Genomic DNA, 27,948 nt, shown 5'->3' on the forward strand with positions numbered 1-27,948 from the left:
GAAATTCAACCCAAATATGTACCTCCTGTTTAGCTTCTTGTCTGCCTATAGAATGCTGAAGACGCCACTTTGCAAATTTCTTCATGAGCTCTATCCTGTCCTTCTGTTTCTCAACTGCATGTGTCAAATTGGCAATTATCTAAACAAAAGAAAAATACACAGATGTTAGAAGCTACAGAGTACCGTATATACTTGAAGATAAGCCGAGTTTTTCAGCCCTTATTTATGAGCTGAAAAAGCCTCCCCCGGCTTATATTCGGGTCAAGGTCAAGCCAGCAGCGGAGCCTGGAGGCCACAGTATGTTTTCTTTTCCAAAACCTCCCTTCTTCGCTTCTCCTCCCAAGCTGGTTATCTTATTTTTTTGAGCGAGAGAGACAGAGACAAGAAGCGAATGTTTTCAAAAGCGAAAGGAGAATGTGAGAGAAACACTTGCAAGCCAGATTGCATGGGTAGAAGGGGAAGGAAAAAGGATATTCTTGCAAATTTGCACAATTCATTACTATTACTATTACTACTACTACTACTACTACTACTGTAAAAACATTTGAGTCCAAAGGGAGGGAAGGAGGGAAAAGAGAGCAACAGAAAGTGTGTATTTCTTTTTATTCCTAAGTAAACAAAAATGGGGTGGGGTTTTTTGGGAGAGGGAGAGAAGTTTTAAAAAGCCTTTTCTGGCTACTTTTAGAGTTTGAAAAAGGGAGAAAGAAAAGAGGTGGGAAAGGGCAGGAGAAAAGAGGACGACGTTGTTTTTAGGGGGGCTTTGCTTGCATTTCTTCCTTGGGTAAATGCATGCCCCAAAGCTTCTAAATATTTATATAGATGTTCCCCCTACAAATACATTATTATATGAATTTTCCCCTCATATGTTTACAGGTCTTTGCAAATCCTATGTAAATATAGATAGAGATTTCCATGTACTGTATATCTGTTCCTATAAGTATACATTAATTTTATATATGAATTTTATATGAATTTTACCCTCACATGTTTGCAAGTGCAGAGGGAAAATGCATGAGCGCGCGCACACACACACACGGATGTCTAGATAGATATAAACATTGATAAATGGGGCTTACAAATATTGCAGGAGGAAATTCACATAGAGAGAGGATTTGCAAAGGTTTCAGGGGGAAATACACATGTGAAATTAGCATATATAATGATATCTATATCTAGCTCTGCATTGTTTATGTAGGCATTATATGTTTGCCTGTTACTATGTTGGAAGCTGGCCTGAGTTCCCCAGGGGGAGATAGATAGGGCAGGGTACAAATTAAGCTGCTGTTGTTGTTGATGATGATGATTATAAAGTTATTGTTGCTTTTCCATTTATAGAGTTAGTTTACTGTTTTTCTTTGAAATACAGTAAATATTCAAAACATTTAACCCACTGATGCCTCAATTAATGTAATTTTATTGGTATCTAATTTTATTTTTGAAATTTACCAGTAGCTGCTTATACTCGGCTTATACTCGAGTCAATAAGTTTTCCCAGTTTTTTGTGGTAAAATTAGGTGCCTCGGCTTATATTCGGGTCGGCTTATACTCGAGTATATACGGTAATTAAGTTTTAATAGGTTAGTTCAAATGCACACATGGACTTGAATGGGGAATCTGTATTCCTCTCAACATTGGACACCAACTCCCATTCACCTAATCTAGGTTGTTATTAAATGGAGTCCAACACAGTCTTCAATTCTGACGGACAGGCCACTAATATACTTCCCACAGTTCTCTTTCACGGCAGATTTCACACCTAACCTCAGCTTCCCATTGATTTATGAGGAGGAAAACAACAATGACAGTATAAGTAGGTAGTAAGAAAATGTATAGTAATTCCTAGGCTGCAGAAGCCTCCAATTTTCCAATCACAGCTATATTCCCTTCTTTGTATTTATTAAGACAGTAGCAGCTTGCTGCTAAGATAGTTTTTGTTACAAAATAATAAAGACAATGTTTGCTTTCTAGGACTTATAACAATAGATTAGCAGAAATTATTACTTCATCCTTCCTCCCTATTGAAATCTCGTATGTATGTAGTAGCTCCTTCAAGTTCTCCATCTGATTCATCAATTGTTTCACATGAGCTGCATGTTTTTCTTTTTCTTGTCTCATTTCAAGTGTGTGATGTTCAATAAAATGAAGCTTCCATTTTCTCAGTTCAGTAAGAACATTGGTCTGAAAAATTCAATACATAGGTTTATTGAAGAAACATACCAAGTTCATTAAAATACACAATGAATTTTAAATGCACATCTTTCCTCCTGCTTTGTCCCTCAATGACCATTGTTAAAATAGAACTTGTCATCTCCTCAACACAAGTTTTGCATGTCTATTGATATCCACACAACCTGCTCATTTGTAGTTATAAATGTCTATTTCTAGGCACGTAACTTTATCTATCTGATGAAGTAGACTTAAGTTTGCTTATACAAAAGCAATTTCTGTCTCTTGATCGCAAAGATGATACAAGATCCTTTTGCATACCACTCTAGTCTAACATAGTTCTGTATTTGAATTTGAAATGTACCTTTAGATTTATAGGGGTAGGAACACTTTCTACCACAAATATGTTTATAGATCATTAATGTTGCATTAATTTGCTTTTACAAGCTGAAACAGAAGGATAGCACAAAACGTCTTCCTTTTGGCAGTTTTGTGGCAGCAATTTTATGCAAAAGGAATATAAACCGACACACATTCTGGCTTCAACACATGGTGCTCTCTGGTGCATGATATTTAAATAACTGCCTTACTACAACATTCTTTAAACTAAATGGGGAAAAAAGAATAATTCTTCAAAATCTGGTTGGTTATATGATGACAATAGAACACTTGCTAGATTCATTTTAAGCACAAGTCTCAATACTTTACCAATAGAGGCTCTGAATAGCAGCAAAATATTATTGAAATATTGTACTTTGAGGACTCTCAGGATATAGTTTGGTCTTCTTTTTCATGCAATAGAGTGTCCATCAATTAATCGTTTTGCTTATAACTGAAGTTTCCACAAAAGTGGGACTCAAATGAGTTTACAGAATAACTCTGAAGTTTTAGGTCTGTTTAAAACAATCAACTACATTGCTAATTTAAAGAAAAAAAATATAAAAGATTCAGTCCAACAACATACATTCCAATTAGTGCTACAAGCCCATGGCACTTACAACTATGTAATTCCAAAAGATAATGAGGACATGTATTAAAATATTCATTAAAAAGCATATTACTTATTTCTACAGTCATGATACAACTGGTTAAGAGAGATTTCTAATCAAACGTAAGAAGAGATTTAACAACTATAGCATTTCCTGGTACAAGAAAGCAACATCCTTCCAGAATTAAACTTTTCCAGCTGCTGTCCAGAAAGGGCTAACTTAACACTAGGAAGTTTCCTAAGTGAGCACCTCTGCTAAAAAGAATCTGCTCACAAAATTCTGAATTCATGAATACATAAAATCTATTTGGCCCTTCTTGTGGATTAGAGCAAAAGCTTAATATATGGCCATTATCTCAGAACCCAAGATAGAAGTCTTTTTTTAAAAAAAATCTACTATTATTTAAGAGGCAAATGTAAAAGGGTCATTCAAATATGACACTCAAGTAATCCAATTCTGAGAAGGGGAAATCTTTCATTATATTTTAGCAGCATGTGTCATTGGATGAACCAATCACCCAGATAAGACTTTGAGGTGCTATTTTGACAGTCGTTATTTAAGAAGTTAGGTTTATAGGGAAAATAAAAAGGTAGGTAAAGGTTTTCCCCTGACATTAAGTCCAGTCATGTCTGACTCTGGGGGTTGGTGCTCATCTCCATTTCTAAGCCGAAGAGCCGGCGTTGTCTGTAGACACCTCCAAGGTCATTTGGCCGGCATGATTGAATGGAGCGCCGTTACCTTCCCACCGGAACGGTACCTATTGATCTACTCACATTGGCATGTTTTCGAACTGCTAGATTGGCAGAAGCTAGAGCTAACAGCGGCTGCTCCCGCCGCTCCCAGGGTTTGAACCCGGGACCTTTCGGTCTGCAAGTTCAGCAGCTCAGTGCTTTAACACACTTCGCACTGGGGCTCCAATAGGGAAAATACATATACCTATATCATATCTGACTCGACAATTATGCAGAGTGAAACAGTCATTTCAGGCAGTAGATGATGGTAAGAAAAAGTTGAAAGATGTTGGAAACAAAAGGTGTGTGTGCCATGCAGCCTGCCTGTATTTCATGAGTCTGCCTGTTATCCTCTACTGTTCTGAAGATGTCCCATCGCCAGTGTATAGGGTATGGCCTTCTAAATGTTGTTGGACTAAAGTCCCAACTCCATCAGGCAGCATAACCAATGGTGAGGATGCTAGCAGCTACAGCTCAATAACATGTTGAACTAAAAATCAGATGCCAGCTTGGTTAGATTCTGCATACAAAAAAATGAGAGGTGTCATATTTGATCAGCCTTTTTGATTTAATTGTTCTTTTTCAATCATGAGGAGCATGATAAAAGTATGTATTTTATGTTAGTAAACTAAGGCTCCAATTATACTTTATATGTAATCACTAATAATTTTTTCAACATAACAAAAATATAAATAGGAATATAATTTCAGGAGCATTCGAGTTTACAGCAGGGGGACTGTCATTTTACATTTAAGCCTCACAGCTTGGACTTGGTTATGCAAAATATAGAGGCACAGAATAGGAAAAAGATAAGTCCCTCCTGCCCAGATTTAAGAAGGTAAGTTAAGTTTATTGACTAAGTCAATAGACCATATCAAACAGCCTCCAGATGTGTTTAGTAATTTGCATAGATTTTTCTTCCGGCTAAAAGTTGATATTACTATACTAGTGATTACGTCAAAGGTTTTTTTTAAAAATACACACAAATATATGCGTAAAAGGCATTCAATACAGAGGTCTTTGATAATATAATGCCATACAAATACACAGAAACAACCATGAGCTCATTTCTCCACATCAGTATAGTACTATTGTCTGCCTTCTGCTCCATTCCTACTTTATGAAAGGATATCAGTGTTGTTCCCATTTACATTTCAACTCCAAATCTTTATGAAAATATTACAATACACAAAACTATAAATACCTTAAGGCTTCCACTCCAGAGATCAAGTATGCTCTCTATTTGGGTCACTCTTTCATCTGAAAGGCTTAGATCAGTCACATTTGACTCCTGAAGATCCCTCTGAAAACATGAGGACTCTTGAGAAGAACTTTCTTCTGAATCAACAGGGCAAAGTCCTTCCATATCTGTGCGTGATGGCTCCTTTATTGCTGTTGAAACTGATGTTTAAAAAAAAAATGAAATTCTGATATCTATTATTGGACTGCATTATGTCAAAATGTTTAAAAGACCAATGCTATCTTTTTCTTCATATAAAAGTAACAAAAAATCAAGTGGCACTTTAAAAAGTAACACATTTATTGTTCGATTAAGTTCTAGTACACTATTACATTAAACAGACTAGAATCCAATCCAATTACTCATACACATAAAGGGCATATGATCAAGCAGGCTCTTGAAAATGTCCACTGAATGTCACAAGACTGCTATTTTTGCTGCAACTGGCTAATACAACTCTCCTAGAAGTAAAAAAAAATAAAAACACATTTCACTTTCGCAAAACTGATGTTTGTAATTCCTGAAACCTGCTGAAAGGAAAGGGGTACTTTTTGAAGGCAATAATTTTGTTTTCTCTAAATGTATGAAGTGTTGTGCCATATTAGAAAAATTTATTTATTTATTTACCCTATTTATACCCTGAAGGGGACTCAAGGCAGCTTACATATGGCAATTATTCAATGCCTTAAACACATACAAAACATGGAGCTTAAAATAAATTTAATTAAAATTAATACATATAAACATTTAAAAACATTACACTCAATATTAAAATCACGCCATCCAGAAATCGTAGTCTAAGGCCATTTCGTAGTAATTGCACACATGCCTTTGACACTGTGATGGAGCGGCTAACTTATCACAGGAAAAAGCTAAAAGCCAATATTGCATTCCACATAAGTATTACCCCTTGTTTATCCTTATTCCAACAGCCACTATACACATTCTGTAATCATATACAACCATTGTGCAGACGAAGTTCGCACATAGTTCTGAACAAGACAGGGAGGTATGTGATATAAAAAAGAGTGTTGATTCAAATCCCTATGTAGGTACTTGCTTTAGCTTGGGTGAGAAATCATATCTCAGTATAACCACAAGATTTTTTAATTTGTTTATTGTGGTAAAATTATTATCCCCACTCTGCTTGATATGCACATTGAGCTGAATGATAAAACAGCAGTTATACCTTCTATCCTTGTTGTCCGAGTAGATGGTGCAAAATCAGGAGCTCTACCATGTTTTCTCCAACTTGGACCTGCGGTTTCAAGTCTACGCCCATCCATTACTGGACCTTTTCCTGGTTAAAATACAAGAAATGATTAGGTCTGGACAAGGTAGTTCAAAGTTCTCCAAAATGCTACACTTATTCATGTCACTGATTTAAAACACTTAAATTTTTGATCCAGCAACTGTTATTTTTTAACGTCTCTAAAACCAGAAAAAAAGACAGCTAGACAATGATCATGCATATAAGAAAATGGCTTCCTATGCAATCATACTAGTTTTGTCAGATGGGAAATGCAGTCTGGATAAAAACACTTTGGCCACAATGAAGTGCACTTATTGGGAGTAATGTTATCAGAACAAATGGAGCTGTATAAAGGCTTGGGGGCAGCTGCAGTGATGGTGGCTCAAAAACAAGCTACACATTTCCCTCAAGAATATGTAGTCTTATTTAATTGATACTTTCCCTGAAAAGAGAATTTGGATAAAAATAAAATAATTGCCGTCCATTATATTCTAAAAGAATAAATACAATCTCCTTCCAACTGTAATTTTAACGACATCCTTCAGGGATCAGAGATGGTAGTCGGCTTCTAGACTGGCTCAATAAACTATAGCAGTTCAAAACCTAAAGGCCAACACCTGAGAAAGAAGATACACAACCAGATGGAGGTGAGTCACCACGGCTATAAGCTTGTAGATTTAATTAACTAAATCGATAACGCTGGACAGGAAATTAAATGTTGGAGTATTGAAATGCTAGATTGAACACTGCAGCATACTTTATTCTGGTATTCCTTACAGGACTTATCCCTAGATCTGTTATTTCTCAGCAAGGCTTGTTAGTAGGAAATGGAGCTCCTACTATAGTAAAATAGACCTAAGCAATAAAACAGATTTTTTTTTCAATTTCAAAGTTTTGGAAAACCATTACAACCCCTGGATATCCACATCCCCACTAACAATACAATTCATAAGATGACAGCAAACCCCAAAGTTTACATTTTAATAAAAAGCTGGAGAGTCTCACAGAAGATCAGGTAGATTAAAAACTCATTTAACGAAACATAACAGAATCAGGATTCTCTAAGAAGGGAACAGTGGGGGTATGCCTCGTCTTACCCATTTTTCTGTTTCTTTGGGATCTTCATGATTTTGCTATCAACATTTGGTGGCACAACCATGAGGAAAACAGCACTTTCCCTTGAAGTGCACCCGCTTTTACATGTTAACAATGAGGTCAATGCTTTCTTTGCAACAGATTTGTGGTTCTCTGGGACTTGCAAAAGTATACATCTATATAAGGAGCAGAATAGGCACCTTGTTTAAATGCAAAATATTTGCACTTTTAAGATGTACTTTGTTTGCCACTGTGCCACTGAATTTTGGCAGGAAAATCATTAAGACAAGGTGCTGAGAAAGAAGGAAGTTGCCCTTGAATCCATGGAAGTAAATGCTTTGACAATTCAGGCTATAAAAAATTGATGCTAGCCCAGATTGCAATACAGTACCAAATTCAACCTTGATATGTAAAATTTCTTTTAAAATCAATTTGTTTCATTCTATTTCATTTTATTTTCAGTCCTTTTTACATTCCAACCCCCTCTACGTAAGGCTTTCCATACCCTTCTTCTGCTATTTGAATACAGCCTTTAGAAATTCTGTACTGAAGGAAAATGGTCATCGTTCACAATCTTGATTTTATGTTAGTCATGGCAGATATCAATGCCTGTCCTTAGGTACAAAGAATATAAAAATAGGAAAAGACAACGAAAATGTTTTGTTACATGTATTGTAAAAGAAATCATTTTTACATGTATATTCCAACATGTATTTCAACAAAATACATAAACAAAGCTTCCATTGTGAACAAGATTACAGGCACAGTTCAGGCTTTGTTAAGTCTAGAGAAATATAGACTTTCAATGTTCAGTGTTGGATTGCAGTCTGATGTCCACGGTACAACATGAGGCTGCAATCCAAGGTGGAAAAGAAACAGGATTTTACTCAAGTAATCAATAGCTGCCTCCAAATTCCCTTAATAAAAAGGCATGAAAAGCCCAATAGAGAGAATAAGAGAAGACAGATATGCCTATCTCATCAGATCACTTCAGAAGCATAGATCTCGATAAGTCTGCCCACCAATAAAGAAATCATAAGTGGAGCTGAGGAGGCGGGCATCCCTTATGTATTTCTGCCTCTGGTACTAAATTTTCTATTCAAGATGGAATGCCCAAAGACACACAAACTTTGTTAATTGAAGTACACCTGTAATGTTATAAACCTGTGTTATCTCCCCTTCAAAGGGCAGACTTTATCTTTGTCAGGATGATGGGGAGGAGGGTTTCCTCCTAGCAGCAGAATCTGAGCCTCAGGTGGAAGAGCAGTCTAACACTGAGATTTCTACTGCTGAGCAGGACTAAGACCCTCCAGGCATAGAAGCACCTGAGCCTCTTCAGGAGAAAGAGCAGAATTTAACTCTCCCCGGCTGGACCCGATTGCACCAGCTGCAAAGGTCCAATCAGCTGGCTCAAAAGAGAATCTCGCAGCTATTAAGGACTTTTCAGGAGTAGCATAAAGTACTGGAATTTATAACCTTTTGTTGCTGGAAAAAAATGTTGTGTTGGTACTATAGCTGGTAAGCTTTGGTGACCCTTGTGCCTTGAATCTCAAACTAGGCTCTTTGGATTTCAGATTTGGACTTTTTGGTGAGACTCTGTGCATTTGAGCTTCTGGAATGGACATTGGAATTTGCTTTGCTTGCTCCTTTTGCCTTGGACAGATTTTGACTTGAATCTCGGACTGCCTCTGACCACACTTTGGAAGAAAGGTTGCCGACCCTGACAATCTTTTATCAGAAATACTTAGTACCAAAACCCTTTGGATTTCAGATTTTAGAATACTGGCAGAAAACGAGATATCTTCGAAATGGGAATTTAAGTCTAAACACACAATACTCATTTGTGTTTCATATACACCTTATACACATAGTCTAAAGATAATATGATATACAATATTGTACATGAAACAAAACTTATATACAATGAATAATCAGAAAGTTTAGGTGTCCCTCTCTCAGCCTCCCACGAGGATAATTTTGGAGTATTTTGGATTTCTGAATCTAGGATAAGGAATGTTTAACTATATCACTCTATCTGATAACCATTTTGCTACCTTTCATTCCTCAAGTGCTAGAAGCTATTCCATCTTGTCCATGTTCACTGGTTAAAGGGTGAGCTGGAATCATTAAAGAGATAGGCTCAACTAAGTAGCAGTAAAATTGTGATCACCAGGTTTTAACAACCTTATAACAGTATTTTGTCATCTACACTTGGATGCTTTTATGCTACAACTAATCAAAACTTACCCTGAAAGAGTAACTAAGAGTTTTCTCGCCATATGAGTATCCAGTAGCGGAGCATCTTGCAACTGTTCTGAGAACTGTTTAGAATTCTAGAGTCTTGCAATTATTTGAATCTTAGCAGTTTTATCAATGTACATAATCTGTCGTTGAAAAGATGTACATGAGCAAAGCATCCTCAACCAAACTTTTTGGGACAACAAAAACTATTTACAACTTCATGTTTTTGTCTCTTATTCAGTGCCAGAGACATAACAGCTTTTTGGCATGTGCTGATCTGCTGTAAAAGGTGAATAATACTGCATTATTATTTGAATGTTTTATCTCCAACAAAGAATTAAAATCTGGATCTGATTTCGGATGAATGCAAGATCTCTCTATTTAACTCATGGTTACTGAAAGTGCTTAATAGTCGAAATCCAATGCAACTCTTGTAATAGTTTTGGGACTTGGAGACCTTCCATTACGCAGCTTTCCTTCATAATGAAAACTCATGCTCTCATGCTTCACAGATTCTCAATGCTTTGGAGCCCTTAGAGTGCATTAGGGCTGGAGGAGGGAGAGAGGAATGTATCTCTCACACAGAGAGAAGCACAATGACAGTATTGGATACTGCCGGTATGGATAAAAATAAAAAGAACATACCAACAAGTTCAAAATCTAAAGGAGAGAAAAAATGGGGTAAAAGGCACAGGGGTGCCTGTTACAAATACTGGAAGAAAGTAAAAAGCTGAGAAGCAGTGTGATTTAGTGTTTGATTCAGTGACATATTCAATGAATGATTTATTGCCTTACCCTATCTTATTGGAGGAAAAATCATATATGCTATTCTAAGCTCCTTGGATAAAAGGTAAGCGATATATATGTAATAAGAGTGTTAAGGAATACAATAAGTCTAGGAAAAGAAGACAATAAACATGATCCGTAAGTTGGGGTTGCCCTTGGTAGCTAAAGCCAGTTTGTGTTAAGTCCCTGCTACCCCTCTCCTTTATCAGATAAAACCTATCTATGATGATCTGGAATGACATTCAATGAGTCCTACTCCATATCCCTAAGATTATATTTTTCTTACTAATCTCATGTTATATCTTTGCAGTTGGACTATGAAGGTTCTCTTCTTCCATTTCCACCTACAAGTCAGAGGGGGTTGTTCCAGTGGTTGCCAACTGAGATGTTTCAAGTGCTGTGACACAAAGCACTGAAATGGTCACTTGCAATCTTCCTCTCTGGAGGGAGAACCTGGAAATTTGGGGGACACTGGAAGGACTCAAAAGTTTATATTCTTTGGGTTTGCTTTAGCAGGAATAATTCAGGTATTTACCTATATAAGCCAACCTCGTGTATAAATGGAATATTGTGGGAACAAAATTGTGGATTTGGATATGCCCCATGGATAAGTCAAGGGTCATTCCATAGAGAGAGAGAGAGAAGTGCCTATATCATCCCTGGCTATCACAGTTACCATTTTCCCACCCAGGAATTCTAAAAGGTTTGCTCTTCTCTAGTCAGAAAAGGGGATGGTTACTTTTTGATAAAAGTTAAGTACAGCAGAGTGGCGAAAGGCAAGAACTTAAGTGTTTTGAGAGTTCTTAAAAGAAGAACAAACCCTCCATCTCAATAATAACTTTATTCTTATATCCCACCATCATCTCCCAAATGGGACTGGGGGCAGCTTACATACGGGACAAAATGCCCATAGACCCAAATACAAACAATCCATCAAAGCAAAAAGCAGGTTAAAATAAAGTAACAAAAAGTAACAAAACTGTTATAAACACACATTCAATAAAACATAAGAATATAAATGGCCGTGTAACAATACTCAGCAAAACCAGTTATTGTAGTATGATGGGCGTGATCGGAATATACAAGGGCCGGGCATGGGGTAGTGCAAGCAGCATAGATAGAGCCGGGTTTGGATAAAGTGAAAAGAGTAGCATATTCTGTGGAACCTGGGCATCTGTGACCAGGGACTAGGCATTGTCAAAAGCAAGCTGAAACAACCAAGTTTTCAAGTCCTTATATAAGGTGGGCAATGTTGGGGCTTGTCTGATTTCCCGCGAAAGGGAATTCCAAAGCCGGGGGCCACCACCAAGAAGCCCCCCCCTCTCATTCCCACCAACTGCACTTGTGATGGTTGTGGGAGTGAGAGGAGGGCCTCCCTGGTAGATCCTAGAGCCCGTGCCGGTTCACAGGGGGAAATGCGGTCTCGAAGATAAGCAGGACCTGAATAATTTAAGGCTTTATAGGTTGTAACCAGCTTCAGTGCTTCTGTGAGAGGAAGAACCACCACAATTTTCCCATTTAGACATTCAAAAAGGCCAGAAATGATGCAGTAGCAGAGAGTGTAGAGGGCGTTAATGCTTCTTTTAGGTTTCTGTAGGACAAACTAAACTCTTGTCTTTCATCACTTAGAAAAGAGGATGGTTCCTTTTTTTTTTTTTTTTACTTGGGCCTAAGTTGACCCAGGTTTTTTGGGTTGATTTTTTAAAATGAAAGGTTCTAAACTTATGCACAAGTATATGCAGTAGATACTTTGGGCTACTTACTGCCTTCTGACAGTTTCTTCCCCCTCCCCTAGTTCATAGAAAATGGGTGTGCACAGCTGAGGTTGAATTTCTTTTCATGTTGTCAGAGAAGAAATTACACTAGAATGTACCATAGATTTTTAATGTAATAAAACACAGAAACCTGCCTCATTCTGAGACTGACTACTGAACAGTGGAGCCTAGCAGTTTCGACACTGGTTGGTAATGGTTCTCCAGGATTTCAGAAATGAATCCTTCCAGGTCCCATCTGAAACTTTTGAAACTATCATGCTATGGTAACAATTTAAAAAGAAAAAGAAGTGGAGGTAAAAAATTAGGGTGGAAATAATACAAATAAATAATACAAATAATTTCAAAGACAGAATTTGAAAATGCTATTTTTTTGGAATACAGTTCTGAGAACTGGATGATTGTGGAAGATGGAGTGCAGAAATTAATGTTTGCAGTCTGTGTGCATGGAGTACGTGAATATGAAAGTTTTCTTCTTTTTATCATCCATGGAAAATCCCAGTGCCAACCAGTAGTATCCAAGAAAGTCCTTTTTGTTATGCCCAAATTAGAAACAAACATCCCAGGCATTTAACACTAAAAGAGATAGTAAAGCTCCTCTGTATATGTTTCCTTTCCCCTAAGGCTTGCTTTCTGGACAAAATAACCAGTATTTCTTTTTATTCCACTGAAGCTGTGTCTGAAATAGAAAGCAGAAGCGAGGGACCACATGATCATCATTGTGCTTCTGTGTCAAGCTAACAGAAGGCAAAACCATCTATTTGCATAAGTAAGAGTGTATTCCCAGCATTAAACTATTGTACATATGAGCCAAATCTAATCAAGAATTATTGTATTTCATAGATTTTATGCAATTCTTTCCATTTAAAGCTGTGCTAGTTTTGTTTTTGCTTACCAAATCAACGCTTTAACAAAGCTTTGCAATTTTGAATAAAAACAATAAAAATTGGAACTATAGGGATGTCACGCTTTTTGAAAGCCTTGAAAGATTAGAGCAGGGGTCCCCAAACTAAGGCCCGGGGGCCAGATGCGGCCCATCGAAGCCATTTATCCGGCCCCCACGGCACAAGGGCAGAAGGGGGTTGGGCTAAATGACCCAAGGGGTCTCTTCTTCTCTTACAACCCTTATTATTATTATTATTACTATTACTATTATTAATAACATTGAGGCTGGATGGCCATCTGTCAGGGATGCTTTGGTTGTGCTTTTGGTGCACAAAGGCAAAAGTGGGTTTGGCTAATGGCCCAAGGGGTCTCTTCCAAACCTCTTTATTATTATTATATTGTTGTTGTTGTTGTTGTTGTTGTTTTTATTGTTATTAACATTGAGGCTGGATGGCCATCTGTCAGGGGTGCTTTGCTTGTGCTTTTGGTACACAAAGGCAGAAGGGGATTGGACTCAATAGCCCAAAGGGTCTCTTCCAACCCTCTTTTTTATTATTGTTGTTGTTATTATTATTAATAATTATTATTATTGCTCGGTGGCCAACTATAGTCCGGCCCTCCAATGGTCTGAAGGATCGTGAACTGGCCCCCTGTTTAAAAAGTTTGGGGACCCCTGGATTAGAGGAATGGAAGATAATTTAAAACTTTTCATATTTTCAAAAGAGTATATATTGATGCAAATGTTATTTTTTAGAAAAACCTCAATAAATAAACTCTTACCTAGAAAACAATGACTAAAAGCAAATTAATAAATATCAATCACTTTGCCTTTCAAGTAGATGCTATCTTGCTACCCACCTTCGATGGTGCTGCCCTATCTCCTTCGCCTACCGTTAAGAGCCTGGGTGTCGTTTTAGATTCGCAGCTAACAATGGAAGCTCAAGTCACTGCTGCCAGCAAACAGGCCTTTTTCCACCTACGACAAGCGAGGCAACTGGCACCCTATCTATCTGATGAGGCGCTGGCAACAGTCATCCATGCCACGGTCACGTCTAGGCTAGACTATTGCAACGCCCTGTATGTTGGCCTTCCGATGTCCACGACCCGAAAGCTCTGTATTGTTCAGAATGCAGCAGCCAGGCTACTCACAAGAACACCCATGAAATGCCACATAACACCAGTGCTGCAGCATCTGCATTGGCTTCCAACTGATTACCGTGGTCTATATAAGATGCTAGTTCTGACCTTTAAAACTCTTTACGGCCAGGGCCCATCTTACCTTAGGGGCCGTCTCTCCTTCTCCCATCATCGGAGGTCACAACGACCATCCCAACGAGACTTACTTTATGTACCAGGTCCTAGAGAAGTGCACTTGGAAAGGACCAGATGCAGAGCTTTTTCTATTTCTGCCCCTGCCTTATGGAATGCCTTGCCGCCCTATATGAGAGCCATGCCTGAGTTAGGGCCTTTTACCCTAGCACTCAAGACCTGGCTCTTTACTAGAGCTTTTAATCTATGTTAATTTTATCAATATTTGTATGTATGTATTTTTATCCTTTACAATTTTATCTTGTAAATCACCTAGAGCATCGTGGATGGAGCGCGATTAATAAGTAATTAAATGATGATGATGATGATATCCCACAAAACGAGGAACATAATGATCTGATATGAAGGACTGTGTTTAGTTTGCCAGAACTTATCTACTTTGAATACGAAATGTGTAAAAATATATGATAAACTAATATGTACTGTGAAATTTCCATTTCTTTGAAATAAATCTTATTATAGAGTAAATGTTATGGCAATGGAAAATTACCAGTAGTATTTAAAAAGTTGCCCTGAAAATCATTGAGCATATTTCAAAGTAATTCTGATCTGAACTATGAAAAGGGTCATTGTTTTGATGACTGAACATATGCTCTGCTTGAAGAGTTTTTGACACTGTATCCCACTTGTATTCTATTGTATGTTTCTCAAAGACTGATGCTCTTGAAACAAACTAAGGAAAATAGCATGATAGAATAAGAAAAAATACTCTAGAATGTTTTGCATATGGTATCACCTACAGCATATGCAATACCATACCACAAATGCTGTGATATCATTTTATATGCTGCAATACCATTCTTGAGAAAACGCACACAGCACAAGAGCAAAAAAAATATTTTAAGCCCCAAAGGGAAAAAAGAAGATACGGTACACAGAGGCACCTGAAGGCCACAGGGAAGGAATTGGACTATTCCACTCTTTAACAAGAATAATATTGCAACAAACAGACCAGTGTGAAATTAAAAAGCAGAACAGCATGCAGAAAATTCACTGGTCAATAATGTAACTAGTTCATGTTTAACCGGGGTAATCCATCCATCTCTGAAAGGATATGTGGCAGAACTTCATTCTTTCAGTGGCAAAATCTATGGAGCAGTATATCTCATTTTAGTGAAAGTTCCCTTCAAAATATAATTCCAAAGCAACCAGCATATACTGGTCCCGGTAACAAATTACCTGCAGATTTCTGATGAACCTCTGTGTGAACTGACTGTCGTAATACACTTGGCTCGAACTTTGGAGTAACTACAGCATAGCGAAGCAGTTCTTCATATTCATCCTACCATAAAAGAACCACAAAGAATGGTAACGTCATCACTTCCGAATACAAAATGTAAGAATAGACAGTCATGCTGCTGTTTCAGCCTACATTGGTGGAGAGACTACATCCAATCATGTATACATCTTCAATTCAGATCTATGAACTGAATTTCTAACTCTTAACCATCAAAACAAGAGAATTTTCTGGCAAACTGTCCTGTATTTTCCATTGAAAAAATTTTTTTTTACTACACACTGCATCACAATGATTGCACCAAGGTAGCAAGATGGTTATCAGAGGGAAAATGGTCTCTAATCAACTACCTGGAGATCCATTTGCGTAAAACCAGTGATAAAGCAAAACTGAGAAGGCTAGAAGGAACTCTGTGAGGAGATAACAACTCCTTGTAAAGGAACCAGGTCATAAGTAATCAAGAACTTATCCTCAAAGCCTACTAAAGGTTTAGTAGGCGTTGTTTAAAGCTAACATTTCTGTGCTGTTAAACCTCACTATTGGTCACCCAAGTCAAACATACTTTCATAGAAATTAACAATAACAAAGAAATGACAGCAATGTCAACATCAATCTTGTTTATATGTTGCATTGACATTTATTAGGCTCAAGAAAGAATGTCTGAAAACTGACAAATATAGCACAAAAAACCAACAAACAAAAAACCACAGCTCTTGGAGTCTTCTCAAACTGACTCTGAAGGGTTTCCCAGCAGTAGAAAGGTGGGTACAGTGGGACACTGAGTACATTTCTGCAACAAAGGTGAAGAACCTTCAGAAATATTGGTACTTTGGACATTTTGGCTCATAACTTCTATCATCCCTACCCAGCACTGAACATTGTATCTTAGCCAAATGCCAAGTGCTCACTTAAGCTAAAAATGGATCACAGTGGTAAAGGTACTCTAATCCAGTACATCTAGAGGTAGAGGATTATAACATAAACATAACCATTTTTTAAAAGCTGGGATAGTTTGCAATTCTTATGAGAAATAAAATTTCAACAAGTCACAGACATTAGGATACCCTTGCCCTACTTGGATAAAAGACCCTAATCTTACCTGGATCCTTTCTAGTAATAATTTTAAGCAGAGCTCAAGGGCCACAATCCCTCCTAGTTGGCCTTCTGTAGTCACCCACACTCACTTTCTATCTGTTATGATAAACAGCTACAGGCAATATACTCTTATTCTCTCTCACACATACACCCCAACTTTTTATCTTTCTGCACATCAGTTACGCTAGAAAAACTGGAATGCAACTACTGGGAAGCTTTCTTAAATTTTACTTGTACATGAGCTGCCCCTGAACAATTAGAAACTCCTCACATAAACAATTAAGCTTTAAAATAGGCTCCATTGATTCCAGTGTGTGTGTGTGGGGGGGGGGGGAACAGATGTGTTGAACCAAAGAGGACAGCTACATCTATCACTGACACCAGGGGCAGCTGGTGGTTTTTGTGTCAAGGATACAGTAAATTCATGCTGGGTTTCACTCAAGTCTTAAAGGAACTTTTCAAGGTGCTATATCTATGAGGGACTGGCTTCAGAACCTTGGATAGTTACTTCCAAGTCTGCAGTTAAACTCAGAGCAAATTCATTCACTGCCTCCTCTGGCTTAGAAGTCTCCAGCTGCCCCTGGCTGTCATCCACCCCTGAATATAGCTAATAGACATAATCATATGGCACTGCAACAAACACTGCTGCCATGGTCTTGACTGATTATACTGTCTGGTGAAGATAGGAGTACAATCCTGGTTCCATTATTCATGATTACAATAAGTCAGAGACCATCAGTGCTCAGAAGATAAGATAGCCCATTCTTCCAAGGTTAAAGAGAGAGAGAGAGAGAGAGAGAGAGAGAGAGAGAGAGAGAGAGAGAGAGAGAGAGAGGAAGGTACAGATCATTGCACAGCACTTAATTTATATTTCTATAGAAGTTAAGAATAGTGTAGCCCATGAGCTCTTTTGGTGGCCTTTGGTTTCTTCAGACCCCCAAATTGTCCTTTCTTGGCTAAAAAACAAGGATAAATTGCCTCTCCCAGAAACAATACTATTTTTTTTAAAAAAGCAAAAGCACTGAAGTGCATTTTTAACAATCCATGTAGACCTCAGAGGATACAAGGTCAGAAAACATGTTGCAGTTTCCCATCCTCACCTTAGAATATCAGATATCCCAGACCCATATTCTGATACGTAATATCCGATTCCAATTTTTTTTTAAAAAAACCTTTTCTATGGCAAGCATATGGGTTTGCATTCTTCTTGACAAATGAATGAAATGTTACATGGATAAAAGCTTAGGGCAGACAGGAAGCAGATCTTTATGTAAATTTGTATACTGGATGAGTGATGTCCAAATATAGTGCCTATGACATCTTTAAAGAAAATGTTGCGCACGGTTTTTAAACTGTTTTAAATTGTTTCCATTCTTTTAAACTGTTTCAACCTGTTAATAACTATTTTACCAGTGCACTTTTGATACAGGACAAGATATATTTTTAAAACAAATAAACAAATTGCACAAGATTAGAACTGTTTGATATAAGGCAAAGAACTCCAAGCTACAATGCCACTCACTTTGGATGCATTACATTTTTAAATTTCTGCCTAGAATTTATATAGAAACCTGCTCCAGCAACAAAGCAAGAGATGAACTTCTGTAAAGTATTCTAACAGAATGACACTATACCTCTTGAGGACAGTTTTGAAAAATCATTGATTCTGAATGAAAAGTAAATAGTTGCTATGATCTATGGCCTGAATTCTTTTGGTAGTTCACATTAGACTTATTTAACCAATGGGGTTCACAAAGGTATTAGCCAACTTTCATCAACTGATTCAACACATATAGTCGGAGCAATTAATAGGAATCAGGTCACTGATTACTCTCCTACTGGAAGCCCATTTAGTTCCAGAAAATCATTTAGGTTACATAGTCTCAGAAGAACAAGTAACACTCTTAACCTCAGACCTATTTTGGGATTTTTTTTTCTGTCTCTATGTAGAAATTGTGTTGTGTCAACAAATTGTCATATTCTTGAGCATTTATATTCTTCTTGATGTAATCTATTTAAAGATATGAAGGAAAATCATATTTCAAAACTGATGTAGATCTCCAATTATTGAAAATCTACATTGGTTTTTATGATTTTCCTTCATAACTTTAGATAGATTACATTAAGAAGAATATAAATAATTAAGAATATGACAGTTTGTTGACACAACAAATTCCAAAACTAGCCCAGTCATTTTGACCTAGAAGATACAACATTCACCAACTAGGAGTTTCCAGTTGGTGTCACTTGCCCAGCTACATGGATGGAACATGAACTTTATTTATAATATTTATCACTTTCCTGCCCACCAGGATAATAAAAACTGATGTAAAAATGAAATGTACATTCATTAAGCAGAAATGTTAAAAAAAAAATCAAGGACTATTTTCTTAAAAACTAGGGGCCACACAGAATAATATACCTTTGATGGCCTGATTAGTTAGGAAACAGGTCAGCTGTTAGGTCCAAGGCAAGGTTTCCATCCCTCCTTTGGCTGGAGACTAGAAGGTAAGTCAGATGGGAACTTACAAATAGTTTTGGACAGCACTGCTCACAGCCAAACCTAAAACGGCCTTCCAAGTTATCATCTATCTTGGGCTATTGTATGATTGCCTCCTGCAGAATTCTGGGAAATGTAGTTTAGAGCAGAGCCTTTGGAATTCTCAGATAGATTCTTGGTTCCCTAAACTAAATTTCCCAGATTTTTGAAGGAGGCGACCACACGATAGGAGAGTGGGAGAGCCCGCTTTAAAATGCTAATGTGGTATTGTCCTAAGCCAAGTGGACAGTTTGGCTTTGGCACAGGGAAACAGAAACAATTTTCTAATTTCTAACAGCTTACACCACCTACCAATGTAAGCTATGTTAGATCTAATTCTGGCTTCCTCTTCTCTGGAAAGGAGGCATGCAAGACTCAAACCATGTTTGCCTAGGTATGGGCAGTAGCAATAAAAGCAGGGTAATTTGACTTGCAATTACAGTGGGCACTTATGGATGGCTGCCAAGAGAACATTTTGACCAAACATGTGCAGAGTGCCAGGACTGCAGGCCCACTTTCTACTCTGCTATTAACATCTAGAAAATGGCATGCCCAAGAGATTAAAATCTGAGCAGCAGACCACATTGACAATTATACTCTAAAAAACAAACAAACACCATATATACTATATTTCATTTCATATATGCGGATGCATTAACAAATGAATAGGACTTAAAAGATGCAATAGGTTAACAGTCCTTAAGAGATGCACAAGTTTCCCTAAAACGCAATTGCTGGCCTACCTGTAGTTCTGAAGAGACAGAACTGTCCTGATCAGAGTCTTTGGGTAAAAAAGGACTTGCGTTTTTCTCTTCAGAAGATGACATTCCGCATTAAGAAATTCCTACAAAAGAAACCCAAAATATGATTTTTTAAAAATTCAGCAAGAATCCAATTTCTTTCAAGTGGCCAACATGCCCCTAATGGTACATTGTCACAAAATAATTAATGGGTCCAAATGAGAAGCAGCTATTTTGGATGATTCACAAACTCTTTCCTATCCAGTTTGATGTGCGAGTTGGAAGAAGACTATCACCTTGCTCTCTCTCTCAAATGAATATAATGAATGTGGAATTTAGCTGGAATGAGAAAGTTTGCAGCATGCTCTCCACAGCATCCACCTTTTCCTCTAAATGCCTGGCTCCAGAGGAGGGTTCCCCAACTGCCTCCTCGGTCGCACTTGAGAATGCTTTTTTATGCATGGTCACTCCTTTCCCCACGGGGACTGGAGTTGAACTCAGAGGTAATCTCATAATTGGTTGTTCCTCACTCTTGTTTCCAACACCGGAGAGGTCGATTTTGAGGTCACTTCTCTGGTGGTAAGTTCCGCAGGACCAACTGCCTTGGGACTCAGCTGGTCTCAGTCCTCCATAGTGTGCATGATTAATCATAGTGTGCATGGTTAACCACATAATCATGGGATGATTGATGAAAAGTGAGAACTGACTTAATGCCAGAACCTGGAAGCTTTTTGGAATCAAGACACACTCAAAATGAAGTTCACTGGAAACCAAGTCTTTATTTTTCGTTCTTGCCAGAATTCAAGAAAGTCAGTTCTAACTTTCCCCTCCCCTTCCCTGGTATATATCAAGAAACTAATCCCCACCCCTCCTGGTCAGAATGTGCTCTCAGTTTCTTCTTTCAATTCCCAAAACACAAGCTACACTTTCGATTCTCAAAATACTACCAGATGGTCCTTATCTATGTAACATTCCCTACATTCCCTATCTTCTTCCCAAACACCCCCTTTTGCCAACATGGCCTTCATGTCAAAATGCTGCTTCGGGCATCCTGAACATTGGGAAAACAAAAATGTTGTACCTGGATGCACCCATCAATCCCTCTGCAATGCCAGAAATCAGCTTAATGGTGTAAACATTACAAAATGTTGACCATTTCTGCTAGCTTGACAACCACCTCTCCACAAAAGTCAACATTGACACTGAAATCCAACACCATTTGGGCTCCATGATTGCAGCATTTTTCCAAATGAAGCAGAGAGTGTTTGAGGATCGGAATATTCATAGGGATACCAAGATGCTTGTTTATAAAACTATTGTTCTCCCAATCCTGTTATACACCTGTGAAACAGACGTCACACCCAACTTCTGGAATGATTCCATCAGTGTTGCCTCCGAAAAATCCTGTCTTGGAAAGACAGGCGAACAAATGTCAGCATGCTGGAAGAAGCAAAGACCTCCAGCACTGAACCAATCAACTTTGCTGGACTGGCCATGTTGTCCAAATGCCCAATCATCATCTCCCAAAGATGAGTGTTCTAACCTTGAGTCCTTGAGTGTTCTAACTGGAGGACAGCTGTTTACCAACAATGTTGTGGAATTTGGAGAGGCATGAATGGAGGGCTAAAGGGAGAAATGTGTCAAGAGGAAAGAACATCAAGCCAACCCTGACCGGGACTGCCTTCCACCTAAAAATCGATTTTCTCACTGTGGAAGAACATGTGGATCAAGAATGCACAGTCACCTACGGACCCACCACCAAGATACTACACTTGGAAGACAATCATACTTGGAAATTAGTGATCGCTGATAATTACTGTTTCATTGGACATTTAAACAGTTTCAAAATTGCCATAACTTATTTTAATCTCTTGTTATTTTATAGCACTATTGTGCTGTCATTTTAAGCTGTACATCTTTGAGAAACCCCTTGAGCAGACAAGTGATTTATACTTTTAATAAAATTATTTTATCTTCAATTCCATTACACTATTAAACTGCACACAGGAAAATAAGTGTACAAAAATAATCAATTTCAAAAAAATAGTTAGAACAATGTAATGAAATGTAGATGCATCAAAATGGCTGTATTTCTAGGCAAATACTGACCTCTGTAGTTCATACTGCGCTTGTTCCAGATGTATAAAAATAAAGGGAAGGACTCCTATAGATACAAGCTCAAAACTCAATTGATGATTCTGTTATTGTTTCTTTTGGATTTTTTCTTTCTTCTGACGCACAACTGTGTTTTTATTGCTGTTTGGTTATTACTGATATTTATTCGCTGTTTCGTTACTTTCTTACATTGTTTGGTTATTTGCTTTTTAATCCTTTTTGTTCAAAAGAAAAATAATTTTCAACAAATTAACAAGGGTTAGAAATCAAAGGAACAAAATGAAGCAATAAAACTAGGAGGAAAACAAGAGTGGAGAAAATCTTAATAAAAGGATTTTAATTGAAAGCTCATCTCTGTGGAATTCTTATTTGCAGTGAACAAGTAAGACTTTCATAAAATGTATATCACTTCCCTTACAAGTTAATTGGAAATAAGATAGCCTTCACTGCAGAATAATCTCACTAAGGTTCTTACAATATTTTTGGAATGCTAACACAGGTCCAGTATTCTATGAGCCACATATGCAGTGAGTTAAAAAAAATCCCTCCAAGTTATAAATACAGGTTCAGTCTGCAGGCTAAGAACCTGAATTGCACTACTGCAGAAGAAGCCTTTTAAGGTCACGGAAGCAGAGTCTGCAGACCTTGATTAAGATTAATGGAGTAGCTTACTGCTCTTGTGGATGACTTACTCAAATAAAGGTATGAACAGCTTGCAGAATACAGCAGCCTCCCAGCTCTATTCCTGATTTGAGATTTTATTTTGATCAGTATAAAATGTTGCTTAAGGCTAATAATACATAGCAGATGTGAAAATCCATAATTAATCCAGACATAAACAATTAAATGAAAAATATACAGATGATTGCACATTATGGCCAAAGCACAGCCCACAGCCCATTTATCATCATCATCATCATCATCATCATCTTCATCTTCATCAATTAAAAGGCTAAAACCCCCAACAAATATAAACGCTAAAATAATAATCCCATAACATCCCACCCCATAATTTTCCCCAATCCTTATCAACACAAACTAGCGGCTAACCCAGGCATGGGCAATTTTTCCCCTGGGCCTGGTCAGAAGGGCCGGGAGGGAGGGTGGGACAGCCTGAGAGGAGGGGTGGGACCAGGTCATCCTCAGGCTGTCCTCCCAGCATAAGGATGGGGTTGCTCGTGCCATCCTTATGCTGAAAGGAGGGTAAGGCTTTGCAGCCACCTGGCCCTGCTTGCCTCCTCCCCTGGCCGTGATTCTCCCAGCATCAGGACGGGGCTGCTCACCTTGTCCTTATGCTAGGAGGGGGACCCAAGGAAGGCACGCGGCAGGCTAAGAGCACTCCAGAGGGATCCCAGCCATCATGTGCCTTCCTCTCCATCCTTTTGGCACAAGGACACAGTGGACCAACTCATCCTTATGCCCAGGGGGTGGGAAAAATTTGGAAGACCAGACACAAGTGCCAGAGGGCCATGTTTGGCCCAAGGGCCTTAGTTTGCCCATGCCTGGGCTAACCTCTATCCCCCATTTTAAAAATAAAACCAAACCGAACAGTGAAAACATTAAACACACACACACAAAACATTAAAAACACAGCTGACTTTTCCCTACCTCAACCAAAGGCAACTATCAAATTATTACATTCACTTCTTGTTCTAATATTTAAATTAATATCTTAATATTAATTTTAATTATTTTAATATTACCCATGGTTATAAATTAATTTTAATACATATTCATTATTTGTGTCTATGTATTAAACAGCCCATATATTAACAAGAAGCCTATAAAGTAGCTCAGTTTAATAATTCTCATATTTTATATGAGGGACTAAAATTGTTGATGGCCACTAACTTTTAAAAACAAAAAATAATTAATGGGTTAACGTCTCTCCCCACCCCCAACTTATTATCATAAATAGCTAGATTTTTGTTATTGTTTTATTTGATTTGCCTACAACCTTAAATATCTATTTGAGGAACAATTTGCACAATTCTTAAATTAATAAGTATGTCAACTCATATGGCTAGGGAAAAGTTGAATAAGTGAATTACTAATTAACAACAGACACCATAATGAAGAAAGAAGCAGCAGCAGCAGCAACCATGACAGATATGTAGGTGGCTTAAGTAAGTGGCACCTTCCACCCACCTATATTAAATCCCAAATTATCTGCTTTGAACTGAGGGTCCTTCCAGACAGGCCCTATATCCCAGGATCTGACCCCAGGTTTTCTGCTTTAAACTGGATTATATGAGTCCCTACTGCCAGATAATTTGGGATAAACAGAACACCTGGGATCAGATCCTGGGATATAGGGCCTGTCTGGAAGGGCCCTGAGTTATATGGCAGTGTGGACTCAGTTCAAAGTACACATTGTGGATTATCTGCCTTGATATTCTGGGCTATATGGCTGTGTGGAAGGGCCCTGAGTCAGCAGGCTTAAAACATTTCCCTTTTGGAAGCAACATTTCCTGCCTCATATCAGAAGCTAATTAGGCTCAGACCTGGTTTTTACTTGGAAGGGAGACAGCCAGGGAATGCCAAGTTTGCTCTTGTGCATCTCCAAAAACCTACCACCGGATTTTCTGGGACTCGGAGTGCGTGACTTGCCCAAAGTGACTTGTAGACTATATTCAGAGGAGAGCAAAAGCAAACCATGATTGCGTATTCCTTGCCTAAGAAAACCTTATGAAATTCATGGGGCTGTCATGTATCAACAGGGAACAGAAGACATTTAACATGTATTTATTTAGTTACTTATTATTCATCATCATCATTATTATTGTAAATAAGTATCTCAATCGCAAAGGGGACTTAGAACAGGTTCCAAATTGGCAATAATTCAATGCCACATTAACATATAAATGCATAAATAAGCTGTTAAAACATTAGACATAAACCAAAAAATCATAATCCAAAAGCCATTCCAATCATATTGCCATTCACTTCGTAGCTGCATATTGCCCTGTGCTACTCTCCAAACGTTTTGGTTCCATAGCTAGGTTTTAACTTGTTTTCCAAAGGATAGGAGGGAAGGCAGTTCCAGAGCCACCACTGAGAAGGCCCTGTCTCTCACCCCCTTCAGCCGCACCTGTGAAAAAAGCGGGACCAAGAGCAGACCCTCCCCAGAAGATCTTAGTGCCTAGGATAGTTCATAGGGGGAGATGCATTCGGACAGGTAAGCTGGGCTAGAACTGTTTAGGGCTTTATAGGCTAAAGCCAGCACCTTGAATTGTGCTCGCTGACTGAATTGGCTGCAAACTAGCAGCCAGTGGAGCTGACGCAGCAGGGGGGTTGTATGTTTCCTTTATATTACATTTATATTATATCATATTAATATAACATTATATTACATTTACTTGAGTTTACAGTGTATGAACCAATGTGGGCCTTTGGTATTTACTGGGCTTTGGTTCCAGGACCAAAATCAATGAATGCTGATGTTCTTTAAATAAAGTGGCAAAATCAAGGTGTGCTTGTTGAATTATTATTATTTTATTATTATTATTATGTCTATTTATACCCTGCTTTTTCTCTCCACAAGGAAATTCAAAGTGGCCTTTTTCTGAGTGGGAATACTTTCAAGCCCTGGACAGTTGACTCTGTGGCTACAGAATTCATGGATATGAGGGGCCAACTGTGCTAAAACAATATATGATGTGTGGGACAGGTACAGATAAACTTGGGCCCTCCAGGTGTTTTGGACTTCAATTCCCACCATTCCTAACAGCCTCAGGCCCTTTGCTTCCCCCCCTCAGCCGCTAGAAGCACCCTAGAATGGCCCTATTGCAGGCATGGGCAAACTTGGGCCCTCCAGGTGTTTTGGACTACAACTCCCACAATTCCTAATAGCCTACCGGCTGTTAGGAATTGTGGGAGTTGTCGTCCAAAACACCTGGAGGGCCCAAGTTTGCCCATGCTTGCCCTATTGTGTTCCAGAACCCGTGACACCCCAAGGAGACCCCCTTCCTCACCTGACTATCCGTCACGCCTCACTCCCACAGCAAAAGAAGCCCCGACAGTTTCAAACTGCCAGCACGAAAAGAAAGGGCTGCTTTAATTGGTCCAGACGGCTTTTTGTTAAAGTCCCGTTGACAGGGCGATACTCGGCAGCCAATCGGCGTCTTGATCGCGAAGACAGAGGCGGGACTTGAGAAAGAACACCGAAACGCCGCCTCAAAGAGCTTTTTTTCTACAGCCTGGTTTTTGACGCAATGGAACGGCGCCTCCCTCGTGCTCTGATTGGTCCGTTGGCGAGAGCCCGGGCTTGAGAGGCGGGTAATGAGAAGGCTGTTGAGGGAGAGGCGCATGACGAGGCGAGGAGGGGCCAGGACTGAGGCGGTGACGTCACTCCTCCAGGCGCGTTAGACTTCAACTCCCAGAAGCCTCAGCTAGCTTGGTCAATGGTCAGGTGTTCTGGGAGTTGAAGTCCAAAACGTCTGGAAGAACAATGTGGGGCGGGGGGGAATGTTTGTCACTTGTGGTAGTTTTGTCATGAGATGTGAAATCAACCATGGCTCTGAAAAGGGATCTGAAAACAGAGGGAACAGCCAAACAGATCAAACGCTGTATTTATTTATCGTGTCAGAAGCGAACCGAGGGTACAAGTTGTAATGTATTTGGAAACACAAAGTTTAAAAAAACTTGGCATTATACTAAATGTCCCTTGACCAGAATCTAGCCATTTGGAGTGCCTCTGGTGTTGCTGTAAGAAGGCCCTACATTGTGCATGTGATAGGGCTCAGGCTGCATTGTAATATGGGGTCTGTGGTTTGCTCTTCCCCACACTCGCATGTCGTGGACTCCACTTTGTAGCCCAATTTCTTAAGGTTGGCTCTGCATTTCTTGGTGCCAGAGCACAGTCAGTTCAGCGCCTTCCAAGTCACCCAGTCTTGTGTGTGCCCGGGAGGGAGTCTCTCATGCGGGGTCAGCCACTGATTAAGGTTCCGGGTTTTAGCCTGCCACTTTTGGACTCTCGCTTGCTGAGGTGTTCCTGCGCGTATCTCTGTAAATCTTAGAAAGCTATTTCTTGATTTAAGGCGTTGGCGTGCTGGCTGATATCCGAATGGGATGGGCCGGAGATGTCACTGCCTTGGTTCTTTCATTACAGGCTGCTATTTCCGGCGCATGTCAGGTTGTGCAATGCCGGCTAAACAGTATAATTTCTCCAGTGGTGTGGGGCGTAGACATCCTGTGATAATGCGGCATGTCTCATTAAGAGTCACATCCTCTGTTTTAACGTGGTGAGATGTATCCCACACTGGGCATGCATATTCAGCAGCAGAGTAGCAAAGCACAAGGGTAGATGTCTTCACAGTGTCTGGTTGTGATCCCCAAGTTGTGCCAGTCAGCTTTGGTGTGATGTTATTTCTAGCACCCACTTTTCCTTGATAGTCAAGCAGTGCTTCTTGTAAGTTAGGGCACGGTCCAGGGTAACTCCCAAGTACTTTGGTGTGCTGCAGTGCTCCAGTGGGATTCCTTTTACAACTATCCTTGAATCTGTATGGTGCACTACATTTATTAGAGTTTTCAGTTCAGTGAAACTGACTTTCAGTAAGCATATTTATTGCTTTCCACTCACTAACTGGCCACTGTAAAAATCTGAAAAACCTGTATCGCCTCTTCAATTCTTTGAAAATGTAGGGCAAAGGACATGGTTTACATTCTTCTGAATACTGGTCCATTTGGTGTCACTCGCACAAATGTATGAATATACCTGAGACTTCAGTACTATTT

General features: G+C 38.9%; 1 protein-coding gene across 6 annotated transcripts in view; it reads right to left on the reverse strand.

Annotated features, from left to right (window-relative positions):
• The window catches only part of poc5 (POC5 centriolar protein), a 38,213-nt gene extending 11,869 nt beyond the window's left edge, over positions 1–26,344 (reverse strand). For 2 of the 6 annotated variants that reach the window (XM_016990902.2, XM_008102932.3), the window contains exons 1-7: positions 26,187–26,344; positions 20,101–20,201; positions 15,666–15,768; positions 6,316–6,426; positions 5,091–5,287; positions 2,002–2,178; positions 23–139 (exon numbers count right to left, since the gene is read on the reverse strand). In XM_016990902.2, the coding sequence (XP_016846391.2) occupies positions 23–139; positions 2,002–2,178; positions 5,091–5,287; positions 6,316–6,426; positions 15,666–15,768; positions 20,101–20,184 (789 nt within the window). In that variant the 5' untranslated portion in view covers positions 20,185–20,201; positions 26,187–26,344. Of the gene's footprint in view, positions 1–22; positions 140–2,001; positions 2,179–5,090; positions 5,288–6,315; positions 6,427–9,720; positions 9,826–15,665; positions 15,769–19,240; positions 19,320–20,100; positions 20,202–22,206; positions 22,428–26,186 lie in introns of those variants that run through there. The other 4 variants (XM_062972338.1, XM_016990903.2, XM_062972339.1 and 1 more) reach the window with 4 other exon arrangements.
• Positions 26,345–27,948: the final 1,604 nt, after the last annotated feature.

This window comes from Anolis carolinensis, chromosome 2 (assembly GCF_035594765.1).
Source record: "Anolis carolinensis isolate JA03-04 chromosome 2, rAnoCar3.1.pri, whole genome shotgun sequence".
NCBI lineage: Eukaryota > Metazoa > Chordata > Lepidosauria > Squamata > Dactyloidae > Anolis > Anolis carolinensis.